Source organism: Equus przewalskii, chromosome 29 (assembly GCF_037783145.1).
Source record: "Equus przewalskii isolate Varuska chromosome 29, EquPr2, whole genome shotgun sequence".
NCBI lineage: Eukaryota > Metazoa > Chordata > Mammalia > Perissodactyla > Equidae > Equus > Equus przewalskii.
The window spans coordinates 27,891,025-27,913,223 of record NC_091859.1 but is presented as its reverse complement, the minus strand read 5'-3'; the positions used below and the strand labels follow the sequence as shown (position 1 = coordinate 27,913,223).

Here is a 22,199-nt window from a genome sequence, read left to right as displayed (position 1 = left end):
TTAAAATGCGTGACTCTCCAAGAAGGAGGATGTGGATATAGCACTTCCCAAGTCAGTTTGACCATGGAGCCCCTTTTTTGAGATAATAGCTCAAAATAGAGGCTCTAAAGAATATACTTTGGGAAGTTGTAGTAATTTGGGTAGCAAGAATGTATATTAATAAGACCCAAAGATGCTTGATTGTACAACCATATACTTTTTCTCTGCTACAGGGATATAGGATAATGGAGCCAGGGACCCTTCGTAAATCTGGAGAAAGCTGTGTATTCTGTCTTTACAAAGATAGACAGATGTGCACAGTTACAAATGACACAAGCACACGCGCAAACTATTATGTTCGTCACTTCAGGGGTTTCCAGAGCATCTTGGTCTCATCTGGTGAAGCTAGTGCTCCTAAAGCCCTCTCTCACCCTTCAAGAGAGTGGGAAGGACTGACGTATGATGGGATGCTTATGGAGGCAGACTCAGCATGGGGACTGTTTTCTGGATTAAAATTTGCATATGAGATCAAGAAGTCTGCCCAGAATGACGGCATGTTTTTGGCCTGACTTTTACTTCTGAGTGTTGAGTGTTTCTGTAACTCGTGGCGCTGGCGAGGTGATCACCAGCGAAGAGGGAGGGGCTGAAATCTAGAATTCATCGTCCTCTTTCACTGGGGCATCTGGGTAGCATAATTAGGAAGCAGAAAGAGATAAAATGTAAAAAGGAGATTAAGTGATAATTTTGTTGCCAGCCTTTGAAGGTAAGTAGAATTACAATTTTTTTTTAGTCGTTTCAAACTTGGTGGCACATCTGAATCACCTGGGGAGCTCGTTCGCAGATGGAGAGTCCCAGGCCCTCCCCCGGAGATTCTGCTTCATCAGGCGTGGAGCTAGGGCCCAGGGTTCTGTATTTTCACGAGCTGGGTTTGGAAACCAGTCTTCTCCTGAGCTCTTGAAGATGTGGAAACAGATATCCTCTCTGTTTCAGAGTTCTTCTTTTGGATTTTGGCTTCTGGCAAGCTGGTAGACTAGATGGGTAGTCCACAGACTGTTTTGTATGGGATAACTCACATGCTGAGAAATATACAAAGACCTTTCTTTTGACTGCATAGCTGAGCTCTGAGAAACTGAAGTGAAAGCACAGGGACTAAAAATGAAGAGTGGCGAGCCGCTCTGAAGGTGTCACCGTCCCGGGAGCGTGGTTGGGCTTCATTGGCTGTGCCTGCTGGGAGCGAACACACTCACTGCCTTGGGGGCACACGTGCACACTGTCTGACACTCTCCCCTGAATCTGGGCCCCACACACGGCTGCCTTCCATGCAGGGAGACAAGAAGGGAAGTTGGCTCTCTTGGCCTGTACTCCAGATGTTGTTCTATGTGGGTGGGGAGGTTGTGGGAGTCTCCCTCTGACGCTGTAATCACAGGCTAGTGCTCACATGGGAGTGGGTTTGAATTTACTCTGCTTGTAATCTCAAGCTGAGAAATTAACGAAGAGTGATTAATTAACTAAATGATCCCAGCGTGATAGTGTTCTGGGATTCCTGATAGAAGCAACTGCAAACTCGTCATGGGTGAATAGCCCTTCAAATCAGGCCCAAATGGAGAATGGAGAGATTGGTAGACAGGTGAGTTAATCTAAACAAATATTGGCAGTACAGAAATCAGTGCAAAAGAGAGTGGGAGAAACAGAGAAAAGCAGGAACTATCATAAAATGTGATGGTGGAAATAATTCCAACTATCTCAGTAGTCATGATAAACTCAGGTTAGAAAGACAGATTGTCAGATGAGATATCAGAAACAAAACCTACCTGGCTGCTGTTTATAAGAGACACACCGCAAAACAAAGATGTAGAAAGGTTGAAATTAAGAGTGGGCAAAGATGATCTTGGGCAAATGCTAACCAAGGAAAATCAACAAGTGTTAATATCAGATGAACACTGAAATGGCGTTGAAAGGAGATAATGTTTACTGAATGAAGAGTGGCAGAGTACTGGCCACGGGCCAGATCTAGCCTGCTGTCTCTTTCCACATATATATATATATATATATATATATATATTATATTTTATGTATTTTGCCTCCATTTGTGCTGCGATGTCAGAGTTGAGTAGATGCAACAGAGACTGGAAGGCCTGCACAGCCCAAAATACTCACTAACTGGCCCTTTGTAGAAAATGTATGTTGGCTCCTAAACTAGAGCTATGCGTATATGTCAACGTGGATGCCTCTCACAAAAATAATAGTGAGTAAAAAAGGCAATTTGCAGATGTATACCAATTATAAAAAGATTTGAAAACATAAAAGGACAGGTTGCTTGTAGGGATCCACATGTATGGTAAAAGTCTGGAGAAATACAGGAGGATGATAAAGACCAAAATGAAGGCAGCGGTTCCCTCTGCAGGAGGAGGTCGAAGTGGGGGGGCTTCAGCGGTTTCTTTCCTAAGCTGACTGGTGGGGATGTGAGTTCCTTCGTACGGTGTTTATACCTTGCTTTGTGTTTTAAAAATAGCATGATGTATTTAAAAGTCTTCTTTTGTTTAGGCATATGATATTGATGATCCTGTGGCCACAGGAAAAAGTAGCAGAAGGGCTTATGGGAGAAACATACCACATAATAATTTTCACATTTTCAGGTAGGAAAGAAATTCCTAAGATGGGAGAGAGCTAGAGGGGCCTGGAGAGGCCCTCGAGTCCAGTCCTCCGCTGGAAGAAGGAATCCCTTTTTCCACAGCCCTTGTTAGTGGCCGTCTGGCACCTGCTTTACTTTGCCATAGGATCACAAGGCTGCAGTTTTATTTTGGATGGCCTGTCTCAGAAAATAGTTCTAATTCCCCTCCCATATGGTGGCTGCTTAAATATGAAGATGGCGATCATACATCATCACTGTCCCTCCCCTCGGACTTCACTATTTTGAAATCTTGCTTTTGCGTTCACTCTGGTTTGTCGTTATCCCTTTTCTCCATATTTGGTCCTGACCACGGGAAGTCACATGTTGTCTGATTGGTTCAAAGTGCAGGGAAGCAATCAGCTCTTCTGTGGTACGCATCGTACTTCTGTTAGAACAATGTCCAATGTGGGTTAATTCGCGTGAAGTTTCCCATCAGCCAGATCCAGACTGTGTCAGTCCTATATTGACAAGATCTATTTTAGAGGAAGGAAAAAAGGAAAAAAAAGCTTTTAAAAAATTTCTTTATAATTTCCCACTTGTTAAAAGAATGCACTTAGCCAGTTGGAGAAGAGCCCTGTCTCCCTCTACTGCTTGTTTATATGCCTGTCACACATTAGGAAGTGCTTCAGAGAAAAAGATCATTTTTATTTTTACTTTTTAAAAAAGTTCAATCCTGCACATTATGTAGTTGAGATGTTGCAGAGAGAAAGAGAGGTGAGCTGGTTGATCAGGCTGGTTTTTTTTTTTTTCCTTTGGTGAGGAAGATTGGCCCTGAGCTAACATCTGTTGCCAATCTTCCTCTTTTTGTTTGAGGAAGATTGTTGCTGAGTTAACACCTGTGCCAGTCTTCCTCTGTTCTGTATGTGGGACGCTGCCACAGCGTGACTTGATGAGTGGTGTGTAGGTCCATGCCTGGGATCTGAACCCCAGAACCCTGGACCACTGAAGTAGAGTATGTGAACTTAGCCACTATGCCACTGGGCTGGCTCCCAGGCTGGGCTTTATAGGAAATTTTTGTGCTTTAATGGGTTGGTCCTTACCTTTGAAAAACTCATCTTTTTCAGTTTACTAGGGTTTTGAGGAGCTGTTTTGTATTAAATGAATTTATAAGATATTAGTATATAAACTTGAATAAAATTTTAGTTTGTGTTTAGAAATATAACTCTCCAAGTAGATTGGAATATTTCTTTTGCTCTCTTGAGCAGGAAAATCTACTTCAGAAACACAATTAATATCAATATCAGAACGTTGTTTGCGTTTCCATTTAATTTACCAGATATTTTTTGTGTATCATCCATGTGCTGGTTACATTAGTTATAATAGCGAGCAGGGCAGGCATGGCTAGGGTAGTTTTCAAACGTTTTGCTCTCAGGACTCCTTGACACACTTAAAATTATTGAAGATCCCCAAGTTTTTGTTTGTATAGCTTATACTGATAGTGACTGTATTAGAAACCAAAACTGAGAGATTTTTAAAATATGCATTTATTAATTTAAAGTAACAAGAAATCTGTTACCTGGTAACATTAATGACATACTTTTTTTTTTTTTAAAGATTTTATTTTTTTCCTTTTTCTCCCCAAAGCCCCCCGGTACATAGTTGTATATTCTTCGTTGTGGGTCCTTCTAGTTGTGGCATGTGGGACGCTGCCTCAGCGTGGTCTGATGAGCAGTGCCATGTCCGCGCCCAGGATTCGAACCAACGAAACACTGGGCCGCCTGCAGCGGAGTGCGCGAACTTAACCACTCGGCCACGGGGCCAGCCCCAATGACATACTTTTTATGAAAAGTGACTATTTTGTAAAATGAAAGAACTTTAGAAAAATGACATGGTTTCACCTTTTTGCAAATTTCTGTAATGTGGGGATTAATAGAAGACAGCTGGACCCTCAGATCGGCCTCTGCCTTCAGTCTGTCGCAGCGTCAGACACCGTGCTGGAAAGCTCCACCGTACGTTGCTGAGCGAACGAGTGAAAAAGGCAGACCATCTCTGTACTAAATTCTTATGGCTCCTGTAACAAATGGCCACAAATTTAGTGACTTAAAACAACATAAATTTACCGTCTTGTACTTCTGGAGGTCAGCAGTGTGAACTGGGATTCACTGGGCTAAAATCAAGGTGTTGGCAAGACCGCATTCCTTTGGGGGGCTCTGGGAGAGAGGGTTTCCTTGCCCTTTCCAGTTCCTCGAGGCTGCCTGCATTCTGTGGTCTAGGGCCCCTTCCATTCTCAAAGCCAGCAGTGGCTGGTCGGCCTTTCTCACGTGGCATCCCTCTGACGCTGAGTCTTCTGCCTGCCTTTTCCACACTTAAGGACCCTTCTGGTCACATTGGGCCCACCTGGATAATCCAGGACACTTTACTTTAAAGACAACTGATAAGTAGCCCCAATTCTATCTGCAACCTTAATTCCCCCTTGTCCTGTAGGGCAACATAGTCACAGCCAGGGACTAGGGACTAGGATGTGGACGTTATCCTGCCGACGAAATTTTAGTATTATTATAAAAATAGTTTTGACCTCAAAGATCCCCTGAAGGGGGGAGTGCGGTGTGGAGGGAGGGTTTCCCAGCTCATGCCGATCTAGGAAAAATATTAGTTGAGTGGATAAGTAGAGAGACGAAGAAGGGACTGGCGTTTATGAAGCACCTACTATGTGCCAAGTACTCTGCCAGGCAGTCGACCTACATTGTGTTGTTTGACAGCTGTGCAACTGTGGACCACTTCCTTCTCAGTCTCATTTTCTCATCTGCACATTAGGAATAGCAGTATTGACCTCTCAGAGTTCTTGTGATGTTAACTGAGGTAGCCAAAGAAAAGCGTCCAGGGCACTGCGCATGGAAGGCGCTGAGTTTTGTTCCCTTTCTGCTTGCTCTGTACTTCGGTGAAGTCTTGAGAGTTTGCCGAGTATTTGGTCTTTTGACAGGATTAGATTTTCTTTTTCTAAGATGTTTTTCCCTTGAAACAAATGTGCTTTTCTTTTGAGCACGTACGTTTGTTTTTTATTAAATGACTTATCTTAAGATTAGTTTGTCATTAAACTCTCGCTATACATGCAGGTGGCCCTCGGTATCCATGAGTTCTGCTTCCGTGGGTTCAACCAACTGCGGATTGAAAGGCCTGCGGTGGATGGTTGTGTCTATACTGAACACGTACAGACCTTTTTCTTGTCATTATTCCCTAAACAGTACAGTACGTTTAATAGCTATTTACGTAGCATTTACATTGTGTAAGGCCTTATAAGTAATCTAGAGATGATTTAAAGTATATGAGAGGATGTGTGGAGGTTGTATGCAAATACTGTGCATGTTATGTAAGGGAATTGAGCATCTGTGGATTTTGGTGTCCTCAGGGGTCCTGGAACCAAGCTCCCTCGGATACTGAGGGATGACTGTAATTTTATGTCAAATTGCGTGTAGTTCAGATTTCAGTTGCATGTAGTTTTGTGTTTGGAACTTCAGGAAGCATGCTGAATTTCTGTGGATCAGTCAGAATTACAGATATTCCTTACAAAGTAATGAGAGGTGTAATTTTAAGTTTTGGTGGGAGTAGTGTAAATGTCATATGCGTTATTAATTATTCAGATGAGTAATTCCATTTGTCATGGATTGATTTTCCCTGGAGGTGATGCAAAATATCTAAACTAATGGACAAATGAAACCTTCTTTTTCGATTAATAGATGCAATAAAAATGACTTTGGAGTTGCCGCCTCCTCGGGGGGCACTGCCAGCCTGTGTTAAGTTCCTCTCATCTCCGCCTGTCAGCGCGCCGTCTCTCGGCCTCCCTCACTGCCTGTGCTGTTGCTCACGACAGAGTTGGTGCTTTGCTATTTTATTTATGTGTAATCCCTCTGCACAGTGCCCGGTATGGTGTCTAGCACATAGTAGGTGTGTGGTAAGTGCTTATTGAAAAAATTCCTGCCAGTTTAGTAAGTGGAAAACCAGTTCACCAAAATACTACGTGCTGGATGATCCCATTTATATAAAATTCTAGAAAATGCAAATGAATCTGACAAAAAGAAGAATAGTAGTTGCCTGGGGATGGGCAGGAGTGGAGGGAGGGGAAGGGAAAAGATTCAGAGGGGTGCAGGAAATGTTTGGGGCTGTTCCATGTGCTCATTGTCTCTATTAGGATGATAGCTTCACAGGTGTATCCATGTTTCAAACCTCATTGAACTGTATCCTTTGTGTGTAACTTATTCATCATTTGTACCTCAATAAAGCTATGAAATGGAAACAAAGAACTAAGGGACGGAGTCTGGTTTGGCCTGGCTTGAGTCGGGTACCTACCCCGGAGGTGGGACTCCAGGATTGGTCCAGCTCGAGGCAGGTGTCCCACGCTGGACCAACATCGACGGCTGGAGGGGCGGGGCAGGGTCCCGGAGAACCCAGGACTTGTGTGTTTAGAGGTGGGGGAGGGTCACGTCTTATCTATCAGTTGGGGTGTGCTGGGCAAGGAACCCCACGGATGTTCCCCTTTATTGTGAATAGGATTCCTTGGATGCTTGTTTTGTCTGTTGTGAATGGAGACGGTGGCGGGGGATGTAAATATTGCTTCACCTTAGAAAGAAAAAGTCCCTATGCTTTTTTTCATGTATTTTTGATCTATATGTACACTTTAAAAAGAAATTTTGAAACCTAGTTGTTTTCAATCTACATGTGAACTTTTCAAAGAGCATTTGAAGCCATGATAAATATGAGATAGTTCATAAAATATTTTGAATATTTATGAATATTCATGAAGTATATGACTATTATGAAATACAGCAGAAGTTGAGAGTTGGTCAAATTAGGGAAAAACAAATGTTTTAAATCTGCTCTAACTTTTGTTGATGTAGGAACATTGAAATATATTACAAAAAAATAAATGGGACCTTGAGCTGGTATCTTGCCTCATCTTCATTTTCCTCTTCTGTAAAGTGGGCATAGTAACATGTTAAGTGAGGTCTGTGTACGTTGCTTCGCACGGTGCCTGGCACACAGCAAGTGCACGTGGTTGTTGGCCACTAGGATAACTTGTTGGTCCATTGAGCCCTGGGAGATGCACAGAAAGCTTGGTGGTGGTATATGGGGGAAAATGCAGGCTTTCCCTCTCTTTTCTTGTAAGCTCTAAAATTGTCTAGAAAAAAAAGTTGTTTCTTTCTCCCTTTTTTCCTCCCCTTCCTTTTTCTTCTTCAGGGATTTCAGCTCTGTATATTCTTTTTTTCTAGAAGAACAGCTTGAAGTCTAGGACATATACTGAAAAGGAAAATCCTAATTAATTAAAGAAAAATGTCATCTTAATGTCTCTGGGTTTGTGGTTTGCATTACCAGAAAATTAAACTTCAACGGTTTTCGAGTGCATTTCAGCTTTTTCAACTGATCATATTCTTCTTACACTTTTTGGTTCCTAAGTTCAAATATCTGGCATGTATGTCTGGGCCTCCAAGTGGAGCACGTTTTCTCCAGCTTTTGCTTTATTAGTGTCTCTGTAAGGATCTCTCTCTATATAAATCTTTATCCACATCTCTGAATGTTCCTTAACATAGATTCCTAGAGGGAGAATTACTGGGTCAAAGGGGATGAATATTTTTAAAACGATCTTGGTACTTATTGCCAACCTGCTTTCCAGAAAGCTCCAACTGATTTATAGTCTTAAGCAGCAAGGGGTGAGGCTGCCCCATTCCCACTGCCAGCCCTGTGTTCTGTCACTAAAAACAGAACAAGAGTAGACCCCCGGAAACAACACATACAAATAACCACAATAGCGACAAAAATGCTACTGCACGCTGATAGGAGGAAAATGGCGCCTGCCTTTTATTCCTTCGGCAAGGAACACGTGCTTATTAGGGGAAAAAAAGTAAATGAAATACAGTAAAACCATTGGTAGTTCCACGTTTCAGAGAGAGCTGCTGTCTAATTGTTTTAATTTGCTTTTTTAATAATTAGAATAGTGGAACATTTCCATTTATTAGCCATTTAATTTCCTCTCTTGTGAGATATATCTTTTTATTTATTGGATTTTTTATATTAAGGATATTAGCCCTTTCTTGTTTATCTTTTAATTTTCTGTCTAATATAACCTTCCCCCCAGATTATTGTTTTTGATATTTTTAGATACACAGATGTTTAAAAACTACATTGTAGATCTGTTGATATTTTCCTTTTGTGATTTATTGTATTGCTTTTACATTGAGAAAGTTACATTCTATGCAGAGGTGAAATAATTAGTAATCTATATATTTTTCCTACTTTAAAAAATTTTTTTAAGTAAATTTAACTCTTTGATACACATAGTGTTGGTTTTGCAGCACAGCGTGAAGGAAAATCTTACTTGACATTCTTTTTGTAAAGCTAACCAGTGTTTATTTAGTCAGACAGAGAGACCGAATATTCCAGGCGAATTTGACTGAAGTCACTACTCTCCTACAGTATATTCTGGAGAACACAGAGTGGTAGATTACCCGTCTTGCTGAAACTAGGGCACATGAAGGAGAATTCAAGATTGGAAAGGAGGATTAAAGTCTAAATGGGGACTGCCTTTGATGCCAGGTTAAACAGTTAAAATTTGTAGGCAGTAAGAATTTAAGAAGTTTGAGTGGCTGAATATCCTTGAAATGAACTTTTCGTTAGGACTCCTTTAGCTGCAAGCAGTGAAAAACCCAACTTGAACTGATTTAATTTAAGCAAAAAAATGTTTAAAGAAGACATTTTATGGGCTTGTGTAATTGAAAAATCCAGAGGTAGTACTGGCTTCAAGTGTGGCTTGATCCAAGTTTAGATGATGTCACTGGGTGGCTTTTCCTCTCTCTCTTGACCTTGCCTTTTTCCTTATTGGCCTCTTTTTCAGGTTCCTAGCCATGGCCTCTGGCGTTTCCAGATTCATGTCCTCTTAGGTCCAAATTATGAAGAAAAGAATGCCTCTTTCTTGAAATTTGCTTACAAATCCAGAAATTTCCTTGGTTGGACTTGTTGGTTCACTTTGGCTGCAGGGGGAGTGTGATGATGATTAGCTAGAGGGGGTCCTGTGTCTGCCCCAAATTAATCAGTGTTGGTGAGGGAATCCAGGTGCTCTGTTTGGCCTGGGTCATGTGCTCTCTTTCTGGAGTGAGGAGTGGAACATACAGTCTGAATGTTGGGGAGGGGTGGTTTCCCAAAGAAATCCAGTGTACTGGAGAGATAGGAGATGTATCAGTCAGGTTAGGCCAGGTTATGCTGCAGTGACAAGCAACACCAAAATCTCAGCAGCTTACTACAGACAGCTATCACCAAAGTTTATTGTTTGCTCATGCGAAGTCTACTGGGGCTGCAGGCGGCTCTCCAGGGCAGTTGCCTCCACTTGGTGGCTTAGCTTCTAGGCTCCTCCATCTTGTGGTCTCTCCATAGCACATGCTTCCATGGTAGATGCAGTGGGGGAAGGGAGTACGCCCTGTTCTGGAAGTGAGGCGTGTCACTTCTGCCCACAGTCTGTTGGCCAGAGCTGGCCAGAGCCAGGGGTGTGAGGTGTAATCCTCCCCATGTGCCTGGAAGGAGAGACAAACTGAATGTGAGTGAGCGGGAGATGGCACAGCCACCCTGGGCGAGCACCAACAACCAGTGCCCACAGCCATTGCTTACTGCAGGCTGCCTTTAGGACCTCAGCTTGCCAGACCTATCCCCCATGCCCCTTCTCTCTTCATCTGACTAGTTCCTGGGTTAATGCTGAGAGCGAGTACTGTACTTGGCACACTTTAGAGCTTTCTTTCCAGTGCTGTGTGTCCAAGGGCTGAGTGGTAGTCACGTTGCCTTTCTGAAGATATTAGGAATATTCCTTTACATGACCCAGGCCATGGATTTCTACTTGGTGCTGTCCCCACACGCTGCTCTGTTAGGCTCGAGGCCTTTATTAAGAGAGAGTCATTTAGCGTTTCTGAATGTTGATGGGGATGAGGTACTTGGCAAAAATTGTTTTTCTAAGACTCAGATCTTTACAGAGTTTTAAAATCTTTCCTTGAATAGGTAGAAAATGTCTGACTTCTATTCCCAAGTTCTGACTTCATTTGTATTCTCTGTCAATAGTAGGGGTAAAGTTTAGGCAAGGAAGGAATTCTTCTGTGGTGGTCTTAAAAAAAAAAGCAAAACAGAAAATACAGTGGCTGTGGAAAACTGTATGGGAGTTCCTCAAAAAATTAAGTCAAATTACTGTATGATCCAGCAATTCTGTTTCTGGGTGTATGTCCTAAAGAAGTGAAAGCAGGGGCTCACAGGGACATTTGTGCACCCATGTGCATAGCAGCATTATTCACAACAGCTAAAAGGTGGAAGCAACCCAGGTGTCCATCGATGGGTGAGTGGATAAACAAAATGTGGTATATACATCCAATGGAATATTATTCAGCCTTCAAAAAGAAGGAAATTTCTGCACGTGCTGCAACATGGATTAACCTTGAGGACATTATGCTGCGTAAAATAAGCTAGTCACAAAAAGAAAAACACCATCTGATTTTTCTCACGTGAGGTACCTAGAATAGTCAGATTCATGGAGACAGAGAGTAGAATGGTGGTGCCAGGGGCTGGGAGGAGGGATGGGGAGTGACGGTTTCATGGGTCCAGAGCTGCAGTTTTGAAAGATGAGATGAGTTCTGGAGGTGGATGGTGGCGGTGGTCGCAGGACACTATGAATGTACTTAACGCCCCTGAACTATACGCTTAAAAAATGGTTAAGATGGTAATGAGTATTTTACCACAGTAAGAAGAAAAATCCAAACCAAAAAAACCCCAGGAAGCTTACAAATTTTCCCTGTGGGTTGTTCCCCACGTTTCCCAGTGCCCTGTGGGCTTAGCAGATGAGAAACTGGAAGCTGCCGAGCGTGCCAGCGGGTTCCCAGCCTGCTGTGCTGCCCGGTGGAAGGGGCTCGTCTCCCACCTCGGGCGGCCACGCTGGCGCTGCGCTCCGGTCAGCGCTGTCTCTCCATCTCTTTGTACCAGTTGTATAGTCTTGCTGTCATCATCCATCAGGTACAGAAGCACTTCACTTTCTGAGTTCGTACCCCCTCTTGTTTCTGCTTTGGGGAAGTACATAACCGACTGGTCAGGGGCCCTCGGTTTATACTTCACAGTCTACGGTTTAGACAGGTGGTTTCTCTCTCTGAGTGGTTGGCATTTTCTTTTGCCTTGTAATTTTCCTTTTGTTCTTAGCACCTTTCTGAAGTGGTTGCATGGGGTGTTGAGATCCCTTTTAGGCTTCTGGTGTTCCTCCCGTTTGTTTGGAGTGATGACAGGTGAAGCAGCCGGGCTTTCCGGTGCTGGGGTTCGTGTGATTCCCGCAGCGCAGCCCCTCCCTCCAGCGGGGCTTCCTGGCAGCCTTCGCAGATGTGCTGTTCCTGATTTTCCATCGTCGTGGCATTTCCTAGAGGGCTTCACATATCTTGTCAGGTAGTAAAAGGGGAGATAAACTTGATTGTCAACGCCATTTCTAAATATAAATTTCTAATTTAAACGCGCTGTTAGAACTTCCCTTGGAAAGGTCATTTGGGAAAGCAGAGCTTTCGGTCACTCTGTAAGTGATCCCGCTTCACTTACTTCACAAGGACAATGCAGCGTGAAGGTCATATTCAGAAAATAGCATCATCTGCAGTGGCCCATTGATTATGTAAGACCAGGGGATCTTTGGGTGTTAGATGCCCAAGACCGGCAGCTTCTCCTTCCTCGGGACTCCTTCTTTTGAACCGTCTGCCTTCAAATTCTTAAAATGTCTGTTTACCACCCGCAGATTGGTCTTATTTGCAAAAGAAAAAAAAAAGCCAAGGTTATTGTCTCATTGATTTTGACAAAAGAAACTAGTGTGGAAGTGAAATTGTTGGTGAATCTTGACTGGATTTTCAGTAGACTCAGTCACGTCTAGGTTGTCAGTGGGAGACAGACGCTCCTTCCTGCCTGCCTTTGCCTGGACATTCTGGGTCGGGGTGTAAAGGTTTCTGTAATATGACACCTTCCCTATTGACTGTGAGTAGGCTTCAGGGGTCAACCTCCCCGAAATTTTCTGCGAAATCTGTATGTACATTTTTCTGGGGAAAGGATTCTATAACTTCTGTTAGGTTCTCGAAGAGACTCAAGCCCCAAAGCTCTAAGGATCCTTCTGAAACATGCTCAGAATACCTCTTTGCGGCTGGTACTGCCCCGAGTGGAGCTGTCACCCTGTGAAAGTAGTACCTTTTGAGTATTTCAGTTGGCCCCTTAGAAGAAAAGTGGACAACGTGGGCCATTCCCAGTCAGAAAGAAGTGAGCAGAGGGGAGGGGAACACTGTAGACTCTGTGGTAAGCACCAAAATGATGAAGGATTGACTCCATTTTATTTTGGAAAAAGATGCACCCTTCTCAAATGTTTGTTGATTCCTATAATCCTGGGGAAGAGAGTTACGAGCATACATGCTGGAGCCCGACTTCCTGGGTTTGGATCCCAGCTCTGCCATTTAGTGGTTGTGTGTCCTTCCGCAGATTATGTAATTTCTGTGTGCCTCAAGCATCCTCATATAGAAAATGGGAATAATATAGTCTTTGCTTCATAAGGTTGTTACAAGGATTAAAGGAGTAATATAAAGTGCTTGTGATAACATGTAGTACATGATAAGTGCTTAATAAATATTAGCTCTTAAAACGGAGCCAGGAGGTTGTCCTGAGTAATGTAAAGAGTAATAAAATATGGACAATTGGATTTTAGCAGTAAGACATCGTTCGATATTTTGGGTGCGTGTGTTGGTTATTTTGTACCCATCTCCGAAAAGTCACCTGTTTTCAGCATTTGTCTACTTATGAGCTGTTTCAAGTAAATTTTGGTGCACAAACATCACAAAAGGTGAAAGAATACTCTTACATACCCCTTTAGTAAAATAGGACGACAATCTGTGTTCTTGTCACAAAGTGTTGCATGGTGAGATTCTCCTTGTTAAATGGCTCCCCGTGGAATGACTAACTGGATGAGAATGTCATGTTTCCTTTGTGTCTTCAGAAATATATTGTGCAGTCTTTGATCCTAGATTTCATCCAGGATGTGGTCATTGGAGACTCACAGTCTGAGGTGTTAACTTTTGTGATCAATTTACCCATCATCATTAGACCCCAGCGAGCTGCTCTCCATCTCTTTGCATTCATCTTCTGACTCATCTAATAAGTGTGAAATGTCTTCCTCTGTCAGTTTTATTCTTTTTGCCCTTATGAGTAGAAAATGAAAAATTAGGAATTCTCGACTGTATTCCATGAAAGGTAAAAAAAAAAATGACTGCAAAGATGGCATCTTCAGACTTCTACCTTCTTGAAAATGATGTACTGCTTGGGCAGTTCAGTGAGTAACCTGAAGGATGATGTCGTAGTGATGATTTATTTCACAATTGCATCATCTTACACCATCTCCTGTCTTTCTCCTGCTTTCTTAATTTAGTCTTTTAAAAAAATCATGGGTGGGAATAATTGATGAGTAGTGATGAAATAATTCCTACAATGATAAAGTAGCAAAATGTTTCAAGATGTTGGAAAAATAAGATCACTAATGTCTCATATTGCATCTTAGATTTTTAAAAGGGTCCAGTGGACTCATGGAAATTGTAAGGTGGAATGAGTTTTTGGAAGAGCTCCAAGAAAGAATAAAAGTCATGAAATAGCAATCCTCACAAATAGTTAGGACTGCTCAAAAAAGAAACTCAAAACTGACTTTGGATCCAGGGGACCCTGATGGTATGCTGGGGGTTAATCACACTTCTGATAAACAATCTGAAATAATTTGAAAGGCAAAGATTAACATATGAAGATGCTCATTGTGGTGTTATTTTTTTAAAATAGGAAAAACCTGAATGTATAACATAGAGTAATAGGTTGATTATGGTACCTTAATGTACCAAAATCTTTTTTTTTTGGAGGAAGATTACCCCGAGCTAACATCTGCTGCCAATCCTCCTCTTTTTGCTGAGGAAGACGGGCCCTGAGCTAACATCTGTGCCCATCTTGCTCTACTTTATATGTGGGATGCCTGCCACAGCATGGCTTGCCACGTGGTGCCATGTCCACCCCTGGGATCTGAACCGGTGAACCCCAGGCCGCTGAAGTGGAACGGGTGCATTTAACCACTGTGCCACTGGGCAGGCCCCTTATGTACCAAAATCTTATGTAATGGTTTAAAGTTATATCCTCAGAAAGTCTGTAATGATAGGAGAATACAATCATGATAGAATATCAAATTTGTGGAGCATAATACAAAGCTGTATATACCGTGTGAGCTGAACTATGTAAAATATATACCGTCTGTGTGCCAGCTTCATAACGGCGTTTCTGTCAATGACGGACTGCAAATATGATGGTGGTCCCGTAAGATTAGTACCATGTAGCCTAGGTGTGTCGTAGGTTATACTGTCTAGGTTTGTGGAAGTACACTCTGATGTTCACACAATGACAAAATTGCCTAACGATGCATTTCTCAGATCCCCATCGCTAAGTGATGCATGACTGTGTAGAACAATATTGGCAGCAAATATATAAAATGTTAATAGTTTTTTTTTGGGTTATGAGGTGATGTGTAACATTTAAATAATCTATACGTTTCTCTATCTTCTAAAATCTATAACTAGCATATATTATTTTTTAAATAAGACTCTTTGTGATATTAAAGCAAATATTATTTTTTAATAAGTTTTAAGATACTATTTACATACTGTACAATTCACTCGAAGTCTCTCCTTCAGTATATTCACAACAGCTGTTCAAACATCACCATAATCAATTTTAGAACATTTCATCTCCCCAAGAAGAAATTCTATACCCATCAGCAGTCATTCCATTTCTCCCCGCCCCTCCAGCCCTAGGAAACCACCGATCTACTTTCTGTCTCTAGGATTTGCCTGTTCTAGACATTTCATATAAATGTCGTCATACGTGTAGTCCTTTGTGACTGGCTTCTTTCACTCAGCATCCTGTTTTCATGGTAAAGCAAATCACTCTTACACTTTAGTTGACTCATCTTATTTAGAAATCATACTAACCCTTGTTTGTCATAGGATATAATTTAGTTTTTTCCTTTACTTCTAGAGTTGGTTCCTTCAATTATGAACAACTTGTTGAATCCAGATGCCATTTTCGCCAACAACGAGATGAGCTTGTCTGACATTGAAATCTACGGCTTTGATTATGACTATACCTTGGTGTTTTATTCGAAGCACCTGCACACACTGATCTTTAATGCCGCTCGGGACCTTCTCATCAATGAACACCGGGTAAGAGCTCGGGAACGTTGCCGTCCTCCTCTCCCTTCCCGTAGACATTTGAACAACAGCCGTGGGCTGGGCTGGTCTCGTGCCCGGCACATGGACGTCATTTAGTAAGTTGTTGCTGAACGAATGAGTAGATTTTGTTCCATGCCAAGGGACTCTCTCTGGAAGATAGTTTTGATTTTTTCTAGAACCATTTTATTGAGGTATGATTGCCATGTAAAAAGCTCTACTTATTTAATGTGTACAACTCGATGAGCTTGGGGATAAGTATACACCCATAAAACCATCACCGCCATCAAGGTCATAAACTATTCATCGCCTCCCAAAGTTTCCTCCTGCCCCCTTTTTTATTGTTGTTGTTATTTTGTGTGTGTGTGTGGTAAGAACACTTAAGGTCTACTCTCTTGGCAAATTTTAAGTATGTGATACAATATTGTTAGCTGTAGGTACTGTGCTTTGTAATAGATCTCCAGAACTTATCTGTCTTGCATAACTGAAGCTTTGTATCCAGAAGATAGTTGTTTTTTTTAAACAAAATCTTTAGATTCCTCTTTGACAGAAGACTGGTCCAGGCTGTGCATTAGTGGAGATTCAGCTGCACAGGTTTGGGCTCTTGTTTCTTGCAGAGCAGTGCTGTGGTTTCTGCCAGGCCTGATGAAGTGGCAGCCTGAGTTCCTTTTAAAAGGAATTCTTCAAATTTTAGGCACTGTTTTACCACCATCACTGATTTGAATTGTCCTTTTATAAAGGATATTTGAATGTTTTCTGATGCATAGTATTGTCGAGAGCTTATAATAAGGAAGGAAAAAAGAAACACTCCAAATGGAACATTCTTTTCTCTATTTAGTCTGAGTACACGTTGCAGGCCCCAGGAGGAGAAGCATCCTCAGAGGTCGTCTGGACTAGTGCCCTTTAAGAACGACCACCCAGCATCCTGAGAATTGCAGCTCGAATCTCCATCTCAGCCTGGAGTGCATTTCTCCGGGAGGCAGTTCTGATTTTTGGGAAATTCTTTGATGGGTTGAGCAATTCTGTCTTCATACAGCTTTTGCCATTGGTCTCTTTTCTTTATTCATTTGTTCATTCATTCGTTCCCATGTTCCTTAAGCCTTTACTGAGTACCCCTTCTGTGCCAAGCCCTGTGACAGAAGCTGGTAAGATGAAGATGAGTGGGACACAGGTCCTGCCCTTGGAGAAGCAGCTGTCTAGTGGGGAAGCCAGTCGTGTGAGCAGATGAGTTATGAGGGCACCTGGTAGAGGCCTCCGCAGGCATCTCAGCAGAGAGCTAGGGCTGTGTGGAGGATGCTTGGAACAGTTGTCTCTGCTGGAGGGAACTGGAGAAAATGGTGAAGCAGGTCCTGCTTCAGAGTCTGGAAGGTGGTTGTCAGCACAGGTCGGCTTGGGGTGGGTGGAGTGGGTGGGTGTGAGCAACCTAGAAACCACGTTATGGAAACTAATGTTTTATTCTTGACTATTTGAATAATGGGCTGAGTGTTAAATAGACCAGCCATTATGCCCACCAAGACTTCTTTTTTCCCGGGCCAATTGTTCTCATTCTTTGGACCATTCTCATTTGTCCTCTTTTCTAGTTTTTTCATCATCTTGGTTACCCTCCTTTGTGTGTGCTCTGATTTATCCCTCTGAAATGTGAGGCCCTGAACTGAAGATGTGACTGCAGGTGGGGTCTGACTAGTGCAGAACAGAGGGAGACCATCACCTCCCTGGTTCTGGATACCATACTTTTTTAATTTTTAATTTTTTTTTTTTGAGGAAGATTAGCCCTGAGCTAACTACTGCCAGTCCTCCTCTTTTTTGCTGAGGAAGACTGGCCCTGAGCTAACACTTGTGCCCATCTTCCTCTGCTTTATACGTGGGACGCCTACCACAGCATGGCGTGCCAAGCGGTGCTATGTCTGCACCCGGGATCTGAACCGGCGAACCCCTGGCTGCCGAGCAGCAGAACATGTGAACTTAACTGCTGCGCCACCGGGCCGGCCCCCCATCCGCCCCCCATACTTTTATTAATGCAGCCAAAGTTTTCCGTTAGTGTTGGATCCTCACCATTTGAGCCAGTGTATTTCCTGATCCCCTCCGCTTTTGATTATCAGTGGATTTAATAGGCAGCTCATTTTGTCCTCATTCAAAATGCAGAGATGGCATTTGCCAAAAAATGACCTTCCCTTCTGCCGCTAAGCCAACAGCCAGCTTTCTTTAGTAATGGCCACTTTGCCGGATGTAACCCTATCTAGCCACCTGCCTTCCGGCTGCATCTCTCCATCTGTTCAAGAGAGTCTCTCCTCTTCCGTTTAACCCGCGATCTCTTCCCTTGACTGTGAGGATGGAAGCAGAGTAAGAACTAGGTGGTCCTGCCTTTGCTCTCCTGTCTGCCAGCTCGCCCTGTCTCTCACCACTGAGGGTGTTGCCTTGGTGTGGGCATCCTAGTCCCAGGCCGTCTGCAGCATTTTCTGTGACTCTGATATCACTTATAAAATGAAGCTTACACTGATAGCACCGTCTCTTGATTGTCTGCTAGGTGCTCAAAGCACAGCTTCTAGAGCCTGACCACTGGCGTTCAAATCCTGGCTTTCACAATCTTGAGCAACTCACCTAATTTCCCTGGGCCTCAGTTTCCTCCTCTGTGAAATGGGCACAGTAGCAGTTCTTTCCTCACAATAGTGTTGTGATGATGAGATGAGTTAATCTATGTGACATGCCTGGCACACAGAAAATGCTCAGTTGATGTTAGCTGTTATTACTATTATTTCTAGTCTGCATGACAACCCTGCAAATAGCTATTGTCTCATTTGAGACTTTTAGAGTGAAGCTAGCAGTGCAAGGCCACAAGACGGCGGGGGGGGGCACAACCAGGCTTTGAACTTAGATCTATCTGTTTCCAGATGCAAATGCTCTCTCCTTTATTCCACATTGCCCCTTTCGAGATTAATGACGCCTTTCGTTTCTACCCTATGGGTTTATTGTTCAAATGAAAATAAAATATTCATGAAAAGAAAAAATGTATGAAGATAAAAAACTTCTGAAATTTGGGGAGAGAGATGAAATCGTTCTGGGAAGAAAGGTGCAATAATTATGATTAGAAAATCTAGATTTAAGATCGTTGAAATTTCATTCCCATTATGTCTGTTTGTGGCTTTGATAAAAGAAATATGTCGTAACACTAATTATATCAGGCATATTAATAGAGTCAATTATGCAGATTTTTCTCTTGCTTTGGATTTGAAAATAATTCTTCCAAGATGCTGTTGGAAGCATTGTTTGGTGCCATTTTTCCTGCCAAGACTAAATGTACTTGTAGAGATGGAAAGGCATCTGCTCTTGAGATGCGCAGTAATAGAACAGTGAGTTTGCAATTTAGCATCTTTCCAAAAAGCAAATCTAAAAGTTCCAGCCCCTTCTTAATTACTTTTTTTTTTATAAGAGCAAGTTTCTATGAAAATGGAAATAAGAAATATCAGGTAGTAACTGTATCTGTATCTTCATTTCTTGTGTCCACCAAGGGATAGAAAGGGAGGATTAGAAGACTTCTTGATTTCATCTCCCAGATTTGCACCCCCGTCAGTGATCCTGATTGTTAATTGTTACTGATGTTCACTCAGTTTATCAAATCCAAAGCCTAACATTAGCTGTGACCCCTCACATTCTCCTGTATTCCACGTCTGATCTCTCAGCAAATGCTGCAGGTCCTCTCTCTTTTTTAAAATAAGCTTTAAAAAAATTTTTTTTTTTTGGTGGGGAAGATTGGCCTTGAATGAACATCTGTTGCCAATCTTCCTCTTTTTTTTTTCTCCCCAAAACCCCAGAACATAGTTGTATATCCTAGTTGTAGGTCATTCCAGTTTTTCTATGTGGGATGCCACCACAGCATGGCTTGGTGAGCAGTGTGTAGGTCTGTGCCCAGGATCTGAACTGGCAAACCCCAGGCCACTGAAGCAGAGAGTGTGAACTTAACTACTCGGCCATCGGGCCGGCTCCTAAATAAGCTTTTAACTTTAGAAGAGTTTTAGGTTTACAGAAAAGTTGCAGAGGTTACACAGAGAGCTCCTGTATACATACCCCACACCTGTCTCCTGTAATGCTAACATTTTACATTATTGTGGTGCATTTATCACAACTAAAGATTCAATATTAATAAAGTATTATTCATTGAAGTCTGCACTTGATTCCGATCTCTTTAGTTTTTATCCAACGTCCTTTTCCTGGTCCGGGATCCTGTCCAGGACACCACCTCACATTTAGTTGTCCCGTCTCCTTAGGCTCCTCTTGGCTTTGACAGTTGCTCAGACTTCCCTTGTGTTTTGACGACTTTGACAGTTTTGAAGATCACTTGGGTACTTTTTAGGATGCCCATTTCCCGGGACCTGTCTGATGTTTTTCTCGTGCTGAGCCTGGGGTTACGGGATTTGGAGAGGAGACCACAGAGTGGTAAAGTGCCATTCTCCCCAGTCGTGTCAAGGGTGCATACCCCCGACGTGACTGTTCACCGATGGGGTTCGCCTTGACCGTCTGGCTGAGGTAGCGTTTGTCAGCTCTCTCCCCTCTGGTTTACTCTTTTCTCTCTTTCCGTGCTGTTTTCTTTGGGAGAACGTCACTGTGCAGCCGTGAGCTCTCTTTTCACTCATTCAGAAGGTGTCCTGACTCCATCCCCTGCTCGCCTCCCCCACTGCCACCATCTGGTCCAAGCCACCGTCGCCCCCACCCGCTGGTGCAGTGCCTCCGCCGGCTCTCCCTGCTTGCCCCTTACTCTCTTCTCCATGAGGCAGCAAGAGGGCACCTTTAGCATTAATCGCATCATTCCTGGGCTCAAACCGCTCAAGCCTTCCCATCACACTTGGAATGACAGATCAGGCCTCCCAGTGCTCCCAGGTTCCCCGCTGCCTCACACTCTCTCCTCCCACCTGCCCTCGCTCTGCTCCAGCCACACCGGCCTCCTTGTTGCTCCTGGAACCGCCAAACGCGTGCCTACCTCTGGACCTTTGCACTTGCCATTTCCTCTCCTTGGAACATCCTTCTGCCCCCAGGCAGCCTGAGGCGTTGCTCATCTTTTTTTCCCCCCCCAATTTCTGAACCCTGTACTGCCTTTTCTTCATAGTACTTATTGCTACAAAACACTATACTGTGTGTTCATTTGTTTATTTATATATGGTCTGCCCCCCGTGGCAGGATGGAAGCGTCTTAGGGGCAGAGACTGTGTCACTTTTGTTTGCTGCCATATTTCTGGGCCCTGGCAGAAAGTATACGCTCAGTAAATCCCTGGCGTCTTTCTTGAATTCCGCAGTTAAGTTAAGTTAAGTTAAGTTAAGAGAATATCGTGCTTCTTGTGGCATCTCTACTGTGGGGCAGGTCCTTTTGCCCGAGCTTCCGGTTTCATATGGCTTTCTCAGAGCTTGTTTTCATGCCCTTCTGCCCTGCCTCGAATTAGGCTTATAATTTAGGCTACTTTAAATATCAAACAGAGACTCTGAAAAATGGATCTGTTTATAGGCATGTGGACCTCACGAACTCAGGGGCAGTGTTGTAATGGAGAGGTCACTAGCTGTGTCAGAGCTCTGTAACTAGCCAGGAGGGGGTCATGTGGCCAAGCTGCAGAACGGTAGGAATTAGACACACATGGGGATTCGTGGAGGCTCTGCAGTATTTTAGGATTAACTTTGCTTGAAGCTGTCAGGGACATTTCTGTAGCATTTTCGGGGGGAAACCTTGCTCTTTCTTTGTCCCCACCCTCTAGCCTGCCCAGATTGCAGCTGGAATTAGAACAAATCCAGGAACTGAAGGAAACCAGATTGAGCCTAAAGAAGAAGATTTTTTAATAAAAATCCCAAGGAAGGGGGTTTTAGCTTCGGTATTCCTTAGTGCTTTTAGGGACCCCGGTCATCTTCATGACACATCGGGCGAGTCATGTTTTTCAGACTGGTGGAAAGTTTCTCAACTCTGGAGAGTTCAGAAAATGTAGCCGTGGGCCCTGGGAGGGACAGGTAACCTCCGGGCTGATGCGAGCTGCTTCGGCTTCCTCCACGGCGTGTTACAGTTCATGGTTATTCCCAGAGGTGCTGCACGTGTGTGCGTGTGCATGTGTGTGCATGTGTATTGGAAGGTTGGAATGTCCCATCACGAGGACATTTTGGCTTGGCTGGCTGTATGGGGAATCACAATTTAGGGGCAAGAGTGGAGCACAGAAATCATCCTAGTCCAAGCATTTCGTTTTCCAGATGAGGGACGAGGCCTGGGGAGGTTAAGTGACTCGCCTGAAGTCCTCCAGGAGAGCAGCGGAGGGTGGCCGAGTGGCTCTGACAGCCCGGGCCCCCCCTTTCCGGGCCAGCCGAGCA

The 22,199-nt window shown here is 43.3% G+C and overlaps 1 protein-coding gene across 2 annotated transcripts in view; it reads left to right on the top strand.

Moving 5' to 3' along the window:
- NT5DC3 (5'-nucleotidase domain containing 3) overlaps positions 1-22,199 on the top strand; it is a 93,107-nt gene that overhangs the window by 35,147 nt on the left and 35,761 nt on the right. For both annotated transcript variants that reach the window (XM_070600747.1, XM_070600746.1), the window contains exon 2: positions 15,677-15,861. In XM_070600747.1, coding sequence (XP_070456848.1) covers positions 15,694-15,861 — 168 coding nt within the window. In that variant the 5' untranslated portion in view covers positions 15,677-15,693. The remainder of the gene's footprint in view (positions 1-15,676; positions 15,862-22,199) is intronic.